Source organism: Sinohyriopsis cumingii, chromosome 14, assembly GCF_028554795.1.
Source record: "Sinohyriopsis cumingii isolate HCF-2022 chromosome 14, ASM2855479v2, whole genome shotgun sequence".
Lineage (NCBI taxonomy): Eukaryota > Metazoa > Mollusca > Bivalvia > Unionida > Unionidae > Sinohyriopsis > Sinohyriopsis cumingii.
In genome coordinates, this window is record NC_142974.1 from 25,612,943 (window position 1) to 25,632,050 (window position 19,108).

Consider the following 19,108-nt stretch of genomic DNA (forward strand, 5'->3'; position numbering starts at 1 on the left):
TCAAATTAAATAAAAAGTAAATTAGATCTGCCAGTTAGTGAATCGTTAGGGAAATCCTCCCTTCAAATTATAAAGTGTAAACACAATTAAAAGCAACAAAAAAAAAAAAACTGTAACAAACAATGGGGAGATAACTTGAAAAGTACAAATCTGACAGCCATATTTTAAATGGGATATAAAAAAACTGTCATAATACAAATGATGTAATAAATCATGATTACATTTCAAACTGTTCTGGTTTTATTAACGGGCCAAAAGTATGATGGCAAAGAAACCAATGGACACACTGTTATAAAAAGGGGAATAACTCTTAAAAATGCACATCAGACATACTCTATTTAACACAAGAAATTACACTAAGCTCCATAATGATACTCAGGATGTAAACAAATGTGACGTACATGCAGACTCAACAGACACCCCACCTAAACTTTGCTTTTAGAGGGTATACCTATTAAATAAATTATTCTGTGTTCTCCTTGCATTTTAATATAGACTTGAAAACACCTTTATAGAGACCTGTGGATATCACTTGAATGAAAAAACCGGATTTCCAACTAAAATCAGAAAATTTCCATCTCTGCAATAATTAATGTTAATATCTGCATGTGAAAAAACACATTTTTTCAAATTAAACTTTTTGGGGGGTTACTGACGACATGAAAAATAAAGAAACTGAACCAAATATAAAATCTACAGGACATACAATACATGCCAATCTGTTGTTAATAACATAAAAATTAGCCAGTACAATTGCAGGCTTGTTTTGGTCATACACTCTGCTACTTTTACTGATAATGCTATTTTGAGTCTTAAGTAATAAATCTTGAAGGAATAATGACAACTCACACCCCTAATTCTGTGTACTACAGACAAATATTTCCAATATGTGTTCAGTTCGATAACAGATGATTATGATGACTGAAGTTACATGCAACTTACATTCCTATAGATGCATCTATGATAGTCTTCAGTATAAACAAGATTTTCAAATTAGCTGCTCTGGCAATCATACTGGATGTTAGATTAGCACCACTTTCATTTAGGACAAAGCAACCATCATTCAAAATCTTTTGGTGAAATTGATAAAGCCATCCATGTGGGTGTAGAGAGCGATAATATTATCAAGATGGCTACTATCAGGATAGTTTGCTTCACTTTCATTTAGAGCCAGCTAAACATCATAATTCTGGAGAAAAAAAACCCTAAGTCAATACGACTTTCATTCAAGAGGTGATAAAGATTTTCAAGATGGCTGCTGTGGTGGTCGTATTAGACCTCAGACTGGCACCATTTTCACACTGGCCCAACAAGATATCATAAATCTTTTATAGAAAATCACATGAAGATAGGACCATCCACTGACAGAATAGCAAATAATATTTTCAAGATTGCCATTGTGCTGGCAATATTATTTATCATTTCATCACAATTTTCATTTGGGACAAAATTAGACATCATAATATGTATTCTGGTTTAAACAGCATGTCAATATGACTTTCTAAAAAAATTTGACAGCAGCATGCAATAAACAGAGTTTGTGTAACCTCTTCTATATATATAAGCACCTTGTAATTGGGAATAGCTACTGGATCCAATATTTCCATCAGGCAGAATCAGTAATCCTGGCATAATTTGCCGCCCTGGCTGTCCATTCCCTGTTGCTGGTTCTGAAACAGATCAATAGGGAGAGAAGGTGACTTTTTAAGCATAAAACTCAATCTTAAACACAAATTCACAAATAACATCAATTCGAATACATGTAATCTGTATGTCAAGAAAATTAAACATGTATGCAAAGCAAGAATAATCATGAGAATTGTCTAAGACGTGATGGCCAATCAGAGATGTCAAATTCATCTGCTGAACACAATGACATGAATATAAATTGTTTTGATAAAAGGTTAGATAAATGGAAGGTGAGGTTAGATAATTGGAGATGAGATGAGATTTGGATTGGATTGGATTGGTTTGGATATTTTTATAAACGTAGCTTTAACAATTTTTCAGTCATATCGCTACGATGTCTGCAGTGTGACAGTTTATAGTGATGTCTAGCACTGGGGCATCATGCCACAGACATGTAACATGATGTCCCACCCAGTCACATTATCCTGACAAACAGCCAACCAGTCCTAACACTAACCTCTTAATGCTGAGCACCAAACAAGGCAGCTGTTAGTACCATTTTTGTAAGTCTTTGGTATGACTCGGCCGTGGATCAAACCCACGACCTCCCGCACCCAAGGGGGATGCTTGAGATAACTATAAGCTTGACATTTTTTTGTACAAACTTTAGGTATATATTAACACTGAACCAAAGTTTTAGCTGCATACAGTAACTGATGCTGGAAGTATGTCTTCATTAGCTGTGGTACTGGTAAAATGTTTCTATGTAACACTGAAACCTTATTACATAACAAGAAAACTAACCTAACTGCACATGTTAATCAAAGTGATGGATCGAAAGACCAATGTTGGGACAAACTGATGGATCATGATAACACTTTTATGCCACACCACTGGGACATACAATAATTGGTGCTGGGTGTAGCCAGGACTGTTGATAATTGTTCTATCAAGACCAGTTCAAATGACCAATTATGGTATATCTTACAAATCATTATGAACATTATTTGGTGTATATATTTATGCCAGTTATTGAAGATGGTCAATTATGGAGGATGTGCATAATATTCATTTGGAATTGTAATCAAATTGTCAAAAATATGAGATCTTCCTTTGATACTGCAATTATAGCTTCTTTGTACAAGACTTGTATCTTTGCACTTGTTGGAGCCAATTTTCATCCAAAGTTATGTACTGTATGACAATTTAACTTGATTAACTGTATTCAAACAATAACCATAGCTCCAAAAACTAACAACAGCAAGAAATGGTTCAATAGACAGGTTTGCAAACAAATGCTAGATTGCATAACAAGACTATAAAATAAACTACACGATTCTCCTCTCTCCCAACTAATAAACCATACACAAGAACTAAAGGAAACTTTTAGAGACAAATGAATCCTAGACAGGTTAAGTGCTGACATTAATATCCCCAACATTTAGTTGCAAGATACTGTGATACCCTCAAGGTGTCTTCAACTCTGTACACAAGTATGCCCATATCACAACAATTCTGACAGGTTTATAATGGTTATAAAAAGGGGAATAACTCTTAACATCAGAAGAGGTTAAATAGTACATTTCACAAAAACTGCATAGATCCTCTGTTATCACCACCACAATAAAAGGTGGTATCCAGATAAAATGGATCAGATTATAGCTTGAGATAGCATAACAAAGATTCAACAGAATGCAGTACCCTACATGCTAACAATTCTATGCTATACTCCAGCTGTATACATGGCTTGCAAAAACTTTAGTGCAGAACATCGGTATACAATCTGAATGTACTGACATTGCAGCCACTGCCGTCACCACTAGCACAAAAAAGAACTTCTGTGCCTAGACTTGCCAATAAAGGTGAGAAAACAGATACATATGTGTCAAGACTTGCCAATGAAGATGCAAAACCTGATATTAATGGCTCAATACTTTTCAATGAAGGTAAGATAACTGACACCTATATGTCAACACCTGCCAACACAGATGAAAAAACTGATAAATCTTTTTCATACTCACTAGGTTCTTCTGTAGGATCTACAAATGTGACTTTCTTCTCAGTGGTGGAAGTCTGCAATATGACAAAACAAGAGTTAAAACAAACCTCCACTCCCCATTAAAAATCTGATTAGAAACTGAACTGTAACATATAAACACAGAGACATAAATAAAGTTACTGATAAGATAATAAGGAATTTTACTACATTTCTATCAATGAACTGTATTCACTCATAATTTTCATAATTTATTGAATGAAGTAAGGAATGATTCCCAATCAGGCATCATGTTACATAAGGTGGTGAACAGGTCGCACTAACCCCAACATTTGAATCCATTATGTGAAATAATTCAAATTAAAATAGATCCTGCATTATGTTCATATAAAGCAAATGGTTGGGGCAGGAAACACTATGGTGGCAAACTGAATCCATTTGTACCATATATCTCTACAAATGTTTGATGTAACTTTTGGTCCCATTATTAAATTGTTTCTTGATCCATTTCTACCAATTGTTAGTTGGAAGATCTAGAGTCTATAGACAGTCACTGCATTTTACACTCATAAAAAACTGCTCCTGGTGCAAGTTATGATCACAAAATAAACCAAAATAATCATCTGAAAAACTAATAAACTTACCAAAAATATTCAACTTGACTTCAATAATTTCACAATATTTATAGTTACATGAATTTGTTCTTCAATACCATTAATGCTGAAGTTATTTCATGTGCATGTCAGTGCTCACTTTGCAATTAAGTCACAATAATTTCTAAATTTTTGCAACAATTATATTACACTTCTTTCTTTTCATAACAAATCTGTTAAATAAACACCCAAGTACATCAACTATATACAAATAATCCCATACATTCACTTGTCTTTTTCTCCACTAAACACAACCTGTTGATATGCCAGTCTAGCTCTTTTTGCAGCTTTGGCAAAGATTTCTCTAGCCCTCCTTTTAGTCACCACTGACTTTTTTGGCTCAATATACAATTGTTTCTTTTCCTTCTCAATGAGAGCCTTTTCTTCCTTTCAAGCTGGTGCTTGTATTGGCAACATGCATTGTGCATATTCTGAGAGAGGGCTACATCTGTTCTCTCATGCAAAAAATATTTCTTCTTATAGTAATTAACTGTACTTTTTCCAGATGCCTTCTGAGCTTCAATCTTTCCGTATGCAGCTTCTCTTGTATGTGCTGTTCCAAACGGTTCCAACCACAATTACTGTAAGTCAGATCTTTATTGCAGAGGTCACAAAATGCCAGTCCTTTAGCATTCAATTTTCTTATAAAATGACCAACTAAATATCCATCAACTTCTTGCTCCAGCCACTCCAATATGTTTTTTAAAACCTTTTTCATGTCATGGTCTCTCTCAACAACTTGGGACACCATGTTTTCCAAACATACTTCTTCTTTCTATTGCCATCAGTTTCCATTACACAAAGATTCACTGGATGAATTTAAACCTTTGACCAATCAGAATACTCTTTATGAGAGTCGTGTGCTAACTATGACATGGAACGAATAATTTACAAGGGTCGTTGCAAAATGGGAGTGGACAGACCATATCTGAAAAAACCCGGATTGGAGAGGATATAAAAAACGGACTATATCAAGAAAAATCTGATTCAAGTCAGGAGAAAAGCGGAATTCCACTTTAAAATGAAGAAAAATCATGTCCGTGGGAATTTTTTATTTTTTTTATTTACATTTGTGGTAGCAGCATGAAAAAACTACTTTTTCATGTACAAAAAAATACATATAAAATTTCAGAAGCCATGCCACGATCATCTTGTATTATTCATACTCAATCTCTTCCCCATAATGATAATAAACCTTTTACGTTTTTTTTGGGTACTTTTAAGAAAGATGTTTTTTTTGGTGTACGAGAAAAATACAAGTATATGAAATTTTGGGAGCCACACCATGATCGTGTTATATTCAAATTCATGTTATAATGGAGCATGCTATAGCTGGGTCAAACTGAACTTAACAGGATAAAATTTATTTTATTCTTGATTTAAGCAAATGAGAAATGGGGATTTCGTGATATTTTGGCATGTGGCATGAAACCGTGAATCACTATAGATAGTGAAATTCATGCCAAAATCAAGAGGGTTGGCTGGTCTGCATTTCTGTATGAGCCGCAACTATCTATTCAGCACAAATGAGGTTTAAAGGGCCACTAATATAATACACTGATGCTTTCTTTTTCCATCATGCTCATGCTCTCTAGGAGTCATGTCTTCTTTCTCCTTGATGATCTTTGTCATCTGTTTAGCATTTCATCCATGGAAGTTTGATTCTAATTCTTCTTTGAAGTCTTTAATTATTTGTTAAATCTAGTGGTTAGGTTGATCTGTACACGTGGCAGGCTCAAAACAAAGGAGCGATTATACTGTCTTTCAATCAAGTAGGCATCTTTTCATTTCAATGGGCTCTGAACAAATAAAAATTTGCCATTGTCTGCTAATCACATTGAGCAAGGATGGCTGGGGGGCCCAGAGTGGCCGAGTGGTCTAAAGTGCTCATCATTATGTATCACTGCCATCTCACCTCTGACTGCGTGGGTTTGAGTCTCGGACTCAGTCAATGTGGGTATGTGAGAAAGCTTGCCAGTAGCTTCTTGTGGGTCAGTGGTTCTTTCTGGGATTTACCTAGGTTCTTCCTCCACCATTTATACTAGCCGCCATGTATAGCCTATCTTGTGCTGAAAAATGGTGTTAAACTCTATAACAACAACAAGGAGTGGCTGGTCATGTGTGTGAATGTAGAATGATACCATTATCCAAGTTATGGAGAATCAAAGTGGAATTTTTAACACTATAGCCACTGTGTCAACACCATGATCATCAGAAACTAATGATGGTACGATTTTATGGATAAAGGTTTATATGCATAACTGATGATACATGCATGCTCTAATAACCAAGTTAGTGTTGATGGCTGCATTGGTGTTTCCATGATGTTAAGCACTTTGATAAAAACACAAGTGACAGATACTGACAGATGTCTGATTTATGTTCATGCATCAGATAGTATTGTTTTAATTAACACCTGGAGATTTTTGTCATTTTTGCCTGAAATTCGAGTAGGAAACACATTTTGAAAGCTATTTTTGAATACATCCTAATAAATCAACTTCCAGGTGATCTTCCAATAACATAATGCCTAGCTGTGTTAAAAACATCGTTTTTCATTGGCTATTTGGCGTGTGCATGAGCAGAATGGTACAAGTTGGAGTTCTTTTTTTTTGCTTAATGGACCCATTATTTTCGTATCGAGACCACTCTTTATTCCAAATGCCCATCTTATCCTACTTTTTGCAAAGGTTCATCTGTCTGTTTACAGTTCATACCAGTCTGCCTTAGATCTGAGACCAAAATGTCCAAAATCGTGACACAAAATCAGATTCTGACCACAGGAAAATTTTGGGTGGAAAAAAGTCAGGTCCAAAAAATGATTTTTTTCCCCACTGTATTTTGTAGTGCAACAAGAAATGCCAGATTATTTTGTATCGTTGTAGAGCTACATCTGTCTACCTTTCTATAATACCACCCACTTTAGTATATAGTACATGACCTTGATGCTACAGAGCTCGGCAGTAGGCTACTACCTACTGCCACGTAAACTCGTCACCAGGGGTTAATGTGTTAAAGTAACTGACATTTGTTATTGGCATAGTGTTATTCCTTTTGTATTCTTTATTTTTGGTACCTGTAGAGGTTAACGCATGAAATTAAATACTTACAAAGATACAAACTTACAAACTTTGACAGGCAAAATCTATGAATTTATGTACCCACAAAAATGTCTTTTTTTGGGGACATAACCCAAGAATATAAATGAAACCAAGTACACAAAATAAGAAGTTAATATTCTTTAATAGTTTAAAACTTAGTATACTGTGAATCTGTTTATTTTCATGGTTTAGCATCTATTGTTGGTTTGATTTTGGTTGGGTAGGTTTAAATGCCTTTTTTCAGCACAACATAGGCTATTCATGGCAACCAGTACATAGGTATATTTGGCAGGAAGACCCAAGCAAGAACGACTCGCACATGGGAAGCTATTGGCACACATACCCATGATGGCTGAGACCAGACTCAAACTTACGCAGATTGCGATGTTTAAGTGATCTGCAAAGGCAAGCACCCAAACCACTTTGGGCCTCTCAATCTCGATGGTTTTACAATTGACAATGTTGGTTACTTTGATCACTGTACATTGGGTACTTAAATTAATTTATTTTTAACAACAAGGAAATAAAGGTAACTGGTTCAACAGAGAAAAAAAATGATTTCACAATAAATATTATTTTTAAAGAACATCTTAAATATCTAAAAAAGAACCAAATTATTTGTACATAGGCAGGAAGCTTCTGAGCTGAATTAAATAATTTAATGGGCATTTATGCATTGGTGTTGCAGTTACACAGGCAAAAATAGGAAATGATTTTAGGTTAGGTTTTTAAAAATGTGTGGTTTACCATACCTCTGATGGACTGCCACTTCTGATTGCGGGTTTGGCAGGCTGAGGTGTCGGTTTGTTGTAGCCCAGCAAGTCCAGCATGGCTTCAGCTGCATGTCTCTTGGCTAGTTTCTTGTTAGGTCCCGTTCCTGTGCATGTCTTGTCATCTACAGTTACCTAAAGTAGTAAGAAATTATAATTGAATTTAAAGCTCAGTGTAGTGTGTCCCTGCTAAAAGGAACTTCATTTCATTCTGTTCCCATACATGAAGCTCCACCCTCCCACTAAACATACTGCAATGATATTTGTTGGAAACCGGCTTTAGGAGTAAAATGCTTCTTTGTCACTATTTACCCAATCATAATGTTTACCATACAGACCAGCCAACCCTAAGAAGATCTCAGTAAGGCAGTCAATATTTGTCTGCCAGTTACACCAAGTTTTAGTAAAGTGAAACAAAATACCAAATATTGCTATTGTCAAGTTGTAAAACACGCATTTAAAAAGTGCAGAAGTGTGATTCAAGACTGATGTAGCAATGGTAAGCATTATGTCCAATTTAAAAGTTTGTAAAGTATACTTGGGCCTTAATTACAACCAGTAGTTCCACAAACTCTAGGTTCCTGCACCAAAATAATTTTAATTTTCCAGAGTTTTCCTGGAGATTCTGAGTCATTTTTAAATTCTGATACATTGACTAAGTTGCAATACTGAAGTTGAAGGCACATTAAAGCTGTACCGATTAATCGACCATACTCATAATCGGGCCAATTATTAGTACAATTGGTATAATTGGTATCGGCAGAAATAATCGGTGCCAATGTAAACAAATTTTCAAAATATAAATTCAATCATAACATTCATCTTGACATGTCTTGAATTTTAAATCAGAATTAAATAGTGGAAATTAAAGAAGAAACATTTGTTTTGGGGGTTAATTGAAAGACAATATATTCTTAATAAATACTTTTTAACACACTTGCTGTAAACTACCGCTTATTGTCTGCGCACAACAAATTGTCAATACTATTCATGCACAAATCCAAATCACAGCACCCTACTTACCAATGAGGCCTTATGTGGCTGTTGAACTTCCAGCATACACATTAGCAGATAGCTAGGCAGATTAGATAGCTAGCAAAATTTCCAACTATGACAAAACTATGAATCACTATAGTTAATCTCTTCTTTAGCCAGTCCTGCAATGCTAATAATCAACGAATAGTGGTCGCAAGCTGAAGCAGCTGAACGCTGACATACAAATATTGTGCAGCACTGATATTGGCATGCTAGCACCAGCTATGTTACCCCTGGATACCCCAGCTGTTGAGCTGCTTCAGCACGACTCTCAACATGTGACTCGCACTGATGTGCGTTTTTCCACCCAGCAGTCGACGAGTCCAAAGCCAATTGCACACTTTGCAAAAGCATGCATTTCCAGAGGTGGAAAGGATTCTAAAAACTATATGACATCAAATCTTGTCCAGCACTTGTGCTGTAAGCACATCTTCGAACATGGCCAGGTTCAGGCAGATAAACAAGTAAAGGATGCTGCACAGTTAACCTCAGCAGCTGCTGCAGCAACTCCTCGTACTCTGGATATTGATGCCATGCTGGACCAGAAGCAGCCAATTGCATTTGACAACCCGAGACCTATTAGTTGGTATAAAGCTACTGCAGAGTTCATGGCAGTAGATGTGCAACCATTTTCTGTTGTTGAAGACATTGGATTTCAATGTCTGATGGCTAAGGCAGAACAGCGCTGTAAATTCCAAGTCAGAAGTACTTTTCCACATCTTTGATAACTGACATGCATAAGGAGATACAAAGCAAGGTGCGTGATTTAGTTTCTGCCAAATCTGACCTTAGTTTGACCTCTGATGCATGGTGAGACCCGGTCATCCACATAGCCTTGTTGGGTCTAATGGCAGACTGGATGATGGAAGACTTGCAGTGGAAACAGGTGATTTTAACAGCAATGCCTCTTGATGAATCACACACAGGAGAATATCTGGCATGCAAACTGGACAAATTATGCGAGGAATACAACATTCCCAAAACTCATATCTATGTTCTTCTGCATGACGGAGGTACAAACATGGTTAAAGCAATATGTCTGGCTGAAATTGACAGCATCAGCTGTTTTGCACACACGCTGCAGCTTGTTGTAAGTGATGACATTCTGTCTCAACGAGCCGTCCAAGATGTTTAGGCAATCTCACAATCCATAGTCAGCAAGTTCCGGCACAACAGCAGTTCGAAGAGCAGCAAGACAAAATTGGCCTTGACCATAAGAAACACGTCCAGGATGTCCAGACACATTGGAATTCAAAATACAATGTGTTGGTTTCGTGATATGAACAAAAACAAGTATTGGGGACTTACGCTCTCTCTATGACCTGCTTAGCCTAACAGCCCAACAGTGGGTCTTGATTAACAATATCGTGGACATGTTAGACCCATTCACGGACATTACCAAAGTAGTAAGTTATTACCAAACATCAGTATCAGTCATTCTTCCTATGCTGAAAATGCCCTAAATGTTGCTGGCTTGAGAGCATGATGTGAGTCAAGGTATTCAGACAATGCGCCATGATATGTTGACGTCACTGAACACACGCTTTCTGACATTGCCAGCAACAAGAAGATTGTATTGCCCACCATCTTGGATCCATGATTCAAACATCACCTATTCAGCAAAGAATTACTTGTGACCAGATCCAAAGAATGGCTTAGAGCAGAATGCATCATAGTTGCATCAGCTGACAAGCAGGAGGAATCCCCAACCAGAAATAAAAAAATTGAAACTGAAACAAACGCCACTGGACCATCAATGTCACGTCTCTGGATTTGTTTTCTGTGGCCTGTGACGAACCTGTCCATACCATCAACGAAACAACCCACGTGGATGACAGCACTGATGCAATGCTTGAATTGTATCTGGCAGCCAGCCCTCTGTTGCCACTAGAAGACATATACAGCTGGTGGACCACTCACAGGTTTCAGTTCCCCTACTTGGCCAAATTAGCTAGATGCTATTTCCCTGCACCAGCTTCAAGCATTCCAAGGGAGCAGCTGTTTAGTGGTGCAGGCAATACTTTTTCAGATTGTCGTGGAGTGTTACTTGGGAGAAATGTTACTGCTGCTACCTCAACTAGGCTTTCAGTATTAGCTGCAGCCAGTGTACATTAATGTCTAACTTTAGTCTTAAAGCATGTGTATTATTAATTTTAATTATTACTGGGCTATCGTTATTAACATTTTTAGTCATTTATTGAAATCTAGTAATGGCGACCTGCATCACTGAACATAAGTTAAAAGACTAGCTTAATACATTTTCATTCATTTATATCTTGAATTGGCAAACCAAGTTTTATCAGTGTCAGTTTTAAAGTTTTTTAAGTTTCATGTTTGTGTGATCATTGTTTTCTATAAATAGCAATGTACTTTTTATGTGGTTTCTGTTTGTTTTTGTACTGAAGTTCAAATGCACTTGCCGCATAAACAACCTTGTTATAACTCATGGCAAAATACCTGCTTGCATTACACTAATAGGTTTATGTTTTTGAACTAGTCATTGTTATAAAACAAATAATGACATAATCGGTCCCATAATCAGTATCGGCAATTTTAATAATCGGCTATAAGCGGTATCAGCATAATCAACAAAAAGTGACATCGGTACAGCTTTAAGGCACATGTGCAAAAATCTCTTAGTTATCAGACTCCACCATGACTACCAATTTAATATGATGATCACTGCAATATTGTTCAATGCTAAATTGTGGTGTAACAATAATGTATTTTCTGAAACAAAATTTTTAGTTTATCTTTTTAATATCAAATTCCAGAACATTTTAGAAGAAAATTTTATTTCAAGGTTTCCACAGGGATGGTCCTGACTTTTAAAAAGTTGTTGCCAAAGCAAATCGCCAATCTCAATATTTTGTTGCCAATTTTCAAAACATTTCGCCAGAATATTTTTCCAAGACTATTAATGTAATAGGCAATGAAAATTGAAAAAGATGGGATAGTTATTACTTTATTGACAACAAGCAATACAGCCATAATATTACAAAATAAATCATTACATGACTGTCTTGCACTGCTTCCATGGTTTATGCATTGCACATCACTATTAGTGCATAGTGACTGTTGTCACCTGAAATAAATGCATTATCAAATGTAATATATCTACTTTCCTGACATCTATAGTCTCTCTTTTTTTAAACAGAAAAATCAGGTATTAAGCAAATCTATATTATGTAGATTATTTTTCAAATAGTAGTTTTGGAAGAAACTTTAGATAATGACACTTTAATACTAAAACCCTATTATCGTACTTTGCTATGTAAGATAACTGACGTATAATGCAACCGTCAATTTTACACATTCAGGAATTAAACCCCCCCCCCCCCTTTATGGCTAGCTTCACAAAGCACATCTCCATCAACCAGGAGTTCAGAAATTTATTTTTGAAACACATTACATGCTTTGCTTGTTAGTGAATTGCTTCCTAAATCCCAACAATGATCACTGAATGCTGTAGATTTTTTCTCGATAAGCCAACTATGATCTCCATTCCCACCAATGAAGCTTACACAAGTCAATATCTGGCATTAATGTACCATATATATAAACATTAATTACCATTATTAAATTAAAAGAAGGAATGAAAAAACATATCACAGAGCATATGTGCCCCCAAGAAAAACTAATTCAGAATAAATATGTTATTTAGTAAAGAGTTTTATTTGTATATGAGTTAACATGTGGGAAATAGTTATCACATGTATGGTAACTTGAGACCACATTTGGACTGTTAACATAAATTCGTACCCATTTTAGGCATTGTTAGTTCTAAAAAAAATAGGGCATGGTTTATCTGTCAATCAATTGCTAGTGCTTTCACTAACTGTAGAACAGGTGGTTTCTTTGAAGTATGTCAAAGAGGCTTAAGTCTAACCTTCAGCTATTGTTTAGTTTGAAATGGGGGCACATGGGTGGGGTGGGGTACATACAACGCACTCCACAGGTAGAAACAGGGCATCTTTTTTGTGATTTTCATGTGTATTGGACTCGCAAAATTGGAGAATATTTAGTGGAAAGGATGCTTAAATATGCCGCCAAGAAAACGGGGTTGGTAAGTCATAATCTGCATGTTTTTTCGCATTTAATCTCTGACTTGGCTTTAGAAAGTTTTTCTGGGGGGCATGACATGCTAGAATAACTGTATGGTATTAATTAAATTTATTAAAAGACTATTTAAATTCTTTGGAAATTAATTTTTTCTGTACATTTGAAACTTCCTCACAGAAGGGGCATCTGTCATTGGAATGTATTCAGATTTCTTGGAACTATTGGAATTGATAGGACTTTTAGGGAATAGGAATTCAATTACCATGCTGCAAGTAAATTTTATTCTTTCACTCCTGTATTTTGAGAAATAAATTATTTTCAATTATGCAAAACTTGTTTATTTTGCTATTTCTTTGACCCGTTGATCATGATGTGGTGTTGCATTTGAAGCATTACATCCATCACTACATATAGATGATGTTGGACTGCTAGGTATAACATCAGGTTCAGTGACTGTGTTGTCTGATGAAAATCCAAATGCTGTTAATTTTGTGAACTTTCTCTTAGGATGAGATGATGAACATGCAACGCCTAGCTTGCATTTACCCATGATAATGTTGCACTGTTGACAGTATTTATTTCTCAGATTTTTTCCATTTGCTTTGTATTTATACACAGCAATCAGTACTTCAGAGGTAATCAGTTTTCTCTGAAGTTTCAGCAAAACTACTTTATTGGTATATTTTTATATAAAAAAACCAACAGAAGGTTTTGCTATCATTCAATTAACTGAAGCTGTTTCTGTTCGCATTTTCAGAGGTCAGTCAAATGTAGGTATAGTTCAGTAGCATGATTGAGTGCATCACAGCATACAATACTCTGGCCAGATGTAAACATAAGCGGATTATGATGTAACAATGCACTGTAAAGATGGGTTTGTCAATACGAACAAAGGATTTGTTATGTAACAGATGGATTCCAATGCATTGTGTATCCAAGTTTGTGGTTTCCTTTTGTGGTCCCTTTGAATTTCTCCACTCCAAATCCACGACTGTATGTACAAATTAAACAGCCACAAAGGATGTTGCCCAAAAAATCACTAGATGGTATTTTTTGTTGCCAATAAGGAAAAAAAAATCACAATTTGCAACATTGGCAAAGCCCAGGACGATCCCTGGTTTCCAGGATATTTTCATTGAATTCAAATTCCAGTTGGATTCCATGCCCTCTTTAAAACTCAGGAGGGTGTGGGAACCCTGCAAACTGCAGTTCCAAATTGTAATGAGCTCAATGGCTTCTTTCTATCTCTCGACTTGGTCTAGTCCTTTTTTGGCATTTTTTCCCCCCATTTCATGCAGCAATGGAAATCATCTCCATGAAACATATTCAAATCAACAATGAAATGCAATAAACATAACTGTTGCTTTTCTGCTTTTCAACCCCCACAAGAATTTGAATATTCTGTTTAATTCTTTTATTGTCCCTTTTGTCTTGAACATGTAACATGTGCTGCATGCCATTTTAGAAAATTCCCTTGAAAAAGTATTGCAGTTTAAAGCATTTGAGGTACTCCTAGTCTGGTTCCCTGACATACTCCATTAAATCTAATAAGAATCCTGGATCCAAATCAAGGACAAGCCAGAACCAAGATTTTAGCACAACAATCATATTTCCATAATTTCTGCTATTATTCCGTAAGTACATTTTTAATGGCAATTTCCACAAGACTTGTGGCCAGATTGTAAAAGTTTGTAGGTCTGCATGGAATGCAATAACTGAAATGATGCATTCGATTGAAACAATTTGAAACTCATCCTTTCCCAAAATCTGCACATACAGGTGACAACTATTTATATAGCAGCCACCTACAATGTGCATGCCACATCATTCTCAACTTGGGATTGTATCATCTTGTACATTATTTCACCACTTATTATTACAGTAAGAAAGTAGATATGGATTTAGTATATTCTGTTTGCATAGATTCATGTGAGTGCCTGCCATAAAAACATGGTTTGTCTGTATATTTAAAGTAGATTCCTATTTAATGTGCACACTGATTTCAAAATATATCTAAACAACACTAGAAAATGAAATAATACCAAGTGAATGTTCATGGTTACCAATTTGGTAAATGATTACAATCACTCAACTAAGATGTTTACACATTGTTCCTGTCCATAATACATTAGAAGTACATCCATTACAATATCTGGCTGTCCCAAGTTAATGAAGATTTTCACCATCTCTTTTGGCCTTTTTTTTTATCAGAAAGTAATAAAGGTCTGCTTGTAGAGATGAAAGCTACATGAGTGGTCTCCCCCTGGATAGTGGGCTCAACTCCAAATCCACTCAGGGGGCGCTCACCAGTTAATATGTACTTTTGAGAGAGCGACGTATGTAAGGTGAAGTAGCTTGGATTTAAAACATGCACAATGGAGAGAATGTTGGCATACCTCTATGCTACATTAATGTAATATGGATGATATTTCTTTGGATATTGTACATGATTTAAGCAATACTGCTAACTAAAATGACTGCTCCCTTGTGTTAAAAAATCAGCCTGAATTAGTCTAAAGTACACTATACATAGCAGCTATTAAAATAGAGAAAATGAATTTTGCCAGACTAGACAATACCAGCTTCTGAAAGTGCAATGATTGAATTACCAAATATATAAAATGTAAAAAAAAGCTATCAGCTCTTTTTTTATACAATTTACCTCTGAAGTTCAGGAAGTGAAAATGACCAAGTAGAACTAGCACTTTTTTGAAAGGTGCACATCTGAAGTAAGGCCAAGCTGTATACTCTATAACCCATAGTACACCCATCAATCATACACCAAAATAAAGGGAATTAAAGGTTCTTTGAATTAAACCTAAGATATACAAGGTCTTTTTCAAATGGCCAGTATAACCAGTGAGGAAAGCTGGGGAAATTCTTTTTCTTTAAAATCCTAACCTAAGCAACTGTAGAGCGCCACCTCAATCATCTCTTACAAGTGGAGTGGATGTACATGCTAGTAAAAGGAGCTAACTGTAGGGAAGGGTCGAGAAAGTGTGCCTGCCTTGTGATTATGGTAAACATTTTTTTAAAAATGTAACTATACAAATTGGTTTCTTCAACTACTTCAAGTACATCCACATCAGTGCAAATCCAGCCCCCATGTTTCCAAGTTAAAGAAGACATTCACATGTCTTTAAGCTTTTTTTATCAGAAACAGTAACAAAAGTTATCTGCTCAAAGAGTTACGAGTTAGATGAGTGGTCTCCCCTTGAATAATGTGATAATGCCAAATCCACTCAATCATCCCCTACTACATCAGTAGATGTGCATGCTCATCCTTGGAGGTAACTGTAGGGAAAGGCTGAAAGGGTGTGCCTGCCTTGTGATTATGGCAAATATTTCCCAAAAAGGTCATATTTACTTGTACAAACTGGTTTCTTCTTCAACAGCATGACCCGATCATAGTATGTCAAAAGAATAAGTAAGCAGTAGAGGAAATCATATACCCTTACACCAAATATGACCTGGTTACAGGCTCTAACTTAGGTGAAACAACCTTGAGTCATGTGTGAGATCTGGATATTGTTAACACGAGACTATGACCTTCTTCCCCGAGCAAAAATACCTATACTGCCTGGACTCAAATTTAAAAACAAATGTTGAGTCCTCATCAAACTGATGTATGAGTTATGGGTGTATCCAAAAATATTCACTCTTTGTACACTCATGGTTGAGTCAGACAAAATAAGCCTTGTTATCTGAATACCATTTGCTTAAATAAGATGCTATCCTTTTTGAAAGATGTCCCCAAGGTAATCTTTCAGCCTCACTTGAAATACCCTCTCTCATACATATTATGTCTCATGTGTAGCAGGTCATTAAGTAAATAAACAAAACTACGTATGGCATAATGATGATTTGAAATATATCTTAGGTTTCTAAAAGTACTTTTAGAAATTAAGCATTTTTCTATTTTAACACACTCAGTGCAACTTCTACTGCTATCCAGTACCTGAAATGATTTACCCATGAAACTATTTTTCTGGTCCTCTGAAAGGCTGTTTCATACACAGTTACTCTTCAAAACGTTTTCATAAAAGTCAGGCTAGTTAATTTTTATGAGGTTACACATAAGAGGGCTCAATATCTGGGCAATGTGTAAACTTTGGGTGCAAGTCAATATCAAGTCCTGTTGTTTTGCCTCTAAGGCTGCACTGCTGTAGTCAGCTATCTTTTCAAACTTAACATGCTTGGGTAGGATTTCCTGGTGTCTTTGTAATATAGGGAGTTAGTGGTTAGTTAGTAGCATAAATTTAGGTTCTTGGCATTTATTAATTGGGTTGTCCAATTGTTCATGACATCCAATTACTGTTTTAGAAGAATAGAGAGAAGGGCTGATGTACTCCGATAAAGGTTCTAAATAGAAGTGTTAATGCACTCCCACAGACACTCTAGTTAGAAGTGCTGATGCACTCTCATAAACTCTAGACAGAAGTGCTGATGCACTCTCATAAACACTCTAGTTAGAAGTGCTGATGCACTCTCATAAACACTCTAGATAGAAGTGCTGATGCACTCTCATAAACACTCTAGTTAGAAGTGCTGATGCACTCTCATAAATACTCTACATAGAAGTGCTGATGCACTCTCATAAACACTCTAGTTAGAAGTGCTGATGCACTCTCATAAATACTCTAGATAGAAGTGCTGATGCACTCTCATAAACACTCTAGATAGAAGTGCTGATGCACTTATAAACACTCCAGATAGAAGTGCGGATGCACAATCATACACACTCTAGATAGAAGTGCTGATGCACTTATAAACACTCCAGATAGAAGTGCGGATGCACAATCATACACACTCTAGGTACAAGTGCTGATGCACTCCATAGAGACTCTAGACAGAAGTGCTAATGCACCCCCATAGACACTCTAGGTACAAGTGCTGATGCACTTCTATAGAGACTCGGGAATGAAATATTCATGCACTCTGACAAAGACCCTTGATAAAAGTGATCATACACTTCCATGGAGACTGTAAATAGAAGTGCTAATGCCCATCAATAGAGGCTTGTCCTGCTCTCTGTAAATTTTGATCATCAGAGACTGGTATACTACAAAAGTACCTTCTCTGATGGTTAAATTAAGAATAAATGAAACAGCTGCCCGAAGGAAGGTAGATGAGTTCTCTATCATCTCCTGGGGTGGTCCAATCACCACTGGTCACTGACCAGTTTCCTTATCCCTCTGATTTCAAAACCCCAAAACCAATGCAGCCAAACTAGCAAGAGTCCAGAAGCAGGAAACAAGATTTTGTCATGGTTACTATCGATTTACCAGTAGCATCACTACCATGCAGATTGACCTTCAGTGGAAAGACTTGAGAAGCCAAAAAGGCATTGATCCCAACAAGCGTAGGTTTGACTGAAGTGCGATGGGTGGAGGACCATTCATTAGAACGGTTGATTCCATCAGGACTGTGAGGCCAATGAACATGCCTGGTATGTGGCAGGCTTTAAAGTGGATCTTTAGAATATACAATGGCAATATCGCAGAAAATCCCAAAACACAAACTGAAGGTCTGGTGACTTGGTAATTAGCAACAGCAGAGATTACAGACATAATGGTAATGTTCTTTTTGGTAAAATGCCATATCAAAATGTCCATTATCTCCATGCAGTTAACATATATCGATCACTTGTGAAGGGACCTAACATGCCAACTTTTTGAAATGATGGTTGGAGATAGGCACCCCCCTACACACACACCCTAGTTATACTGGCATCTGTCAAGGCTGAGATTTCTGGTGCTTGATTCTACAACTGAATATCCACCATAAGCTTGGAGAGGTCATTCCATTTGATGAGATAAGACTTCATGTAGTCCAAGTTCAGATCATTTGAACTAGTGGTCA

At 36.3% G+C, this 19,108-nt stretch overlaps 1 protein-coding gene across 4 annotated transcripts in view; it reads right to left on the reverse strand.

The window, feature by feature from the left end:
- LOC149783443 (double-stranded RNA-binding protein Staufen homolog) overlaps nucleotides 1–19,108 on the reverse strand; it is a 68,774-nt gene that overhangs the window by 16,994 nt on the left and 32,672 nt on the right. For all 4 annotated transcript variants that reach the window (XM_089931686.1, XM_089931685.1, XM_089931684.1 and 1 more), the window contains 3 exons: nucleotides 8,132–8,284; nucleotides 3,651–3,702; nucleotides 1,569–1,670 (listed from right to left, as the gene is read on the reverse strand). In XM_089931686.1, the coding sequence (XP_089787812.1) occupies nucleotides 1,569–1,670; nucleotides 3,651–3,702; nucleotides 8,132–8,284 (307 nt within the window). The remainder of the gene's footprint in view (nucleotides 1–1,568; nucleotides 1,671–3,650; nucleotides 3,703–8,131; nucleotides 8,285–19,108) is intronic.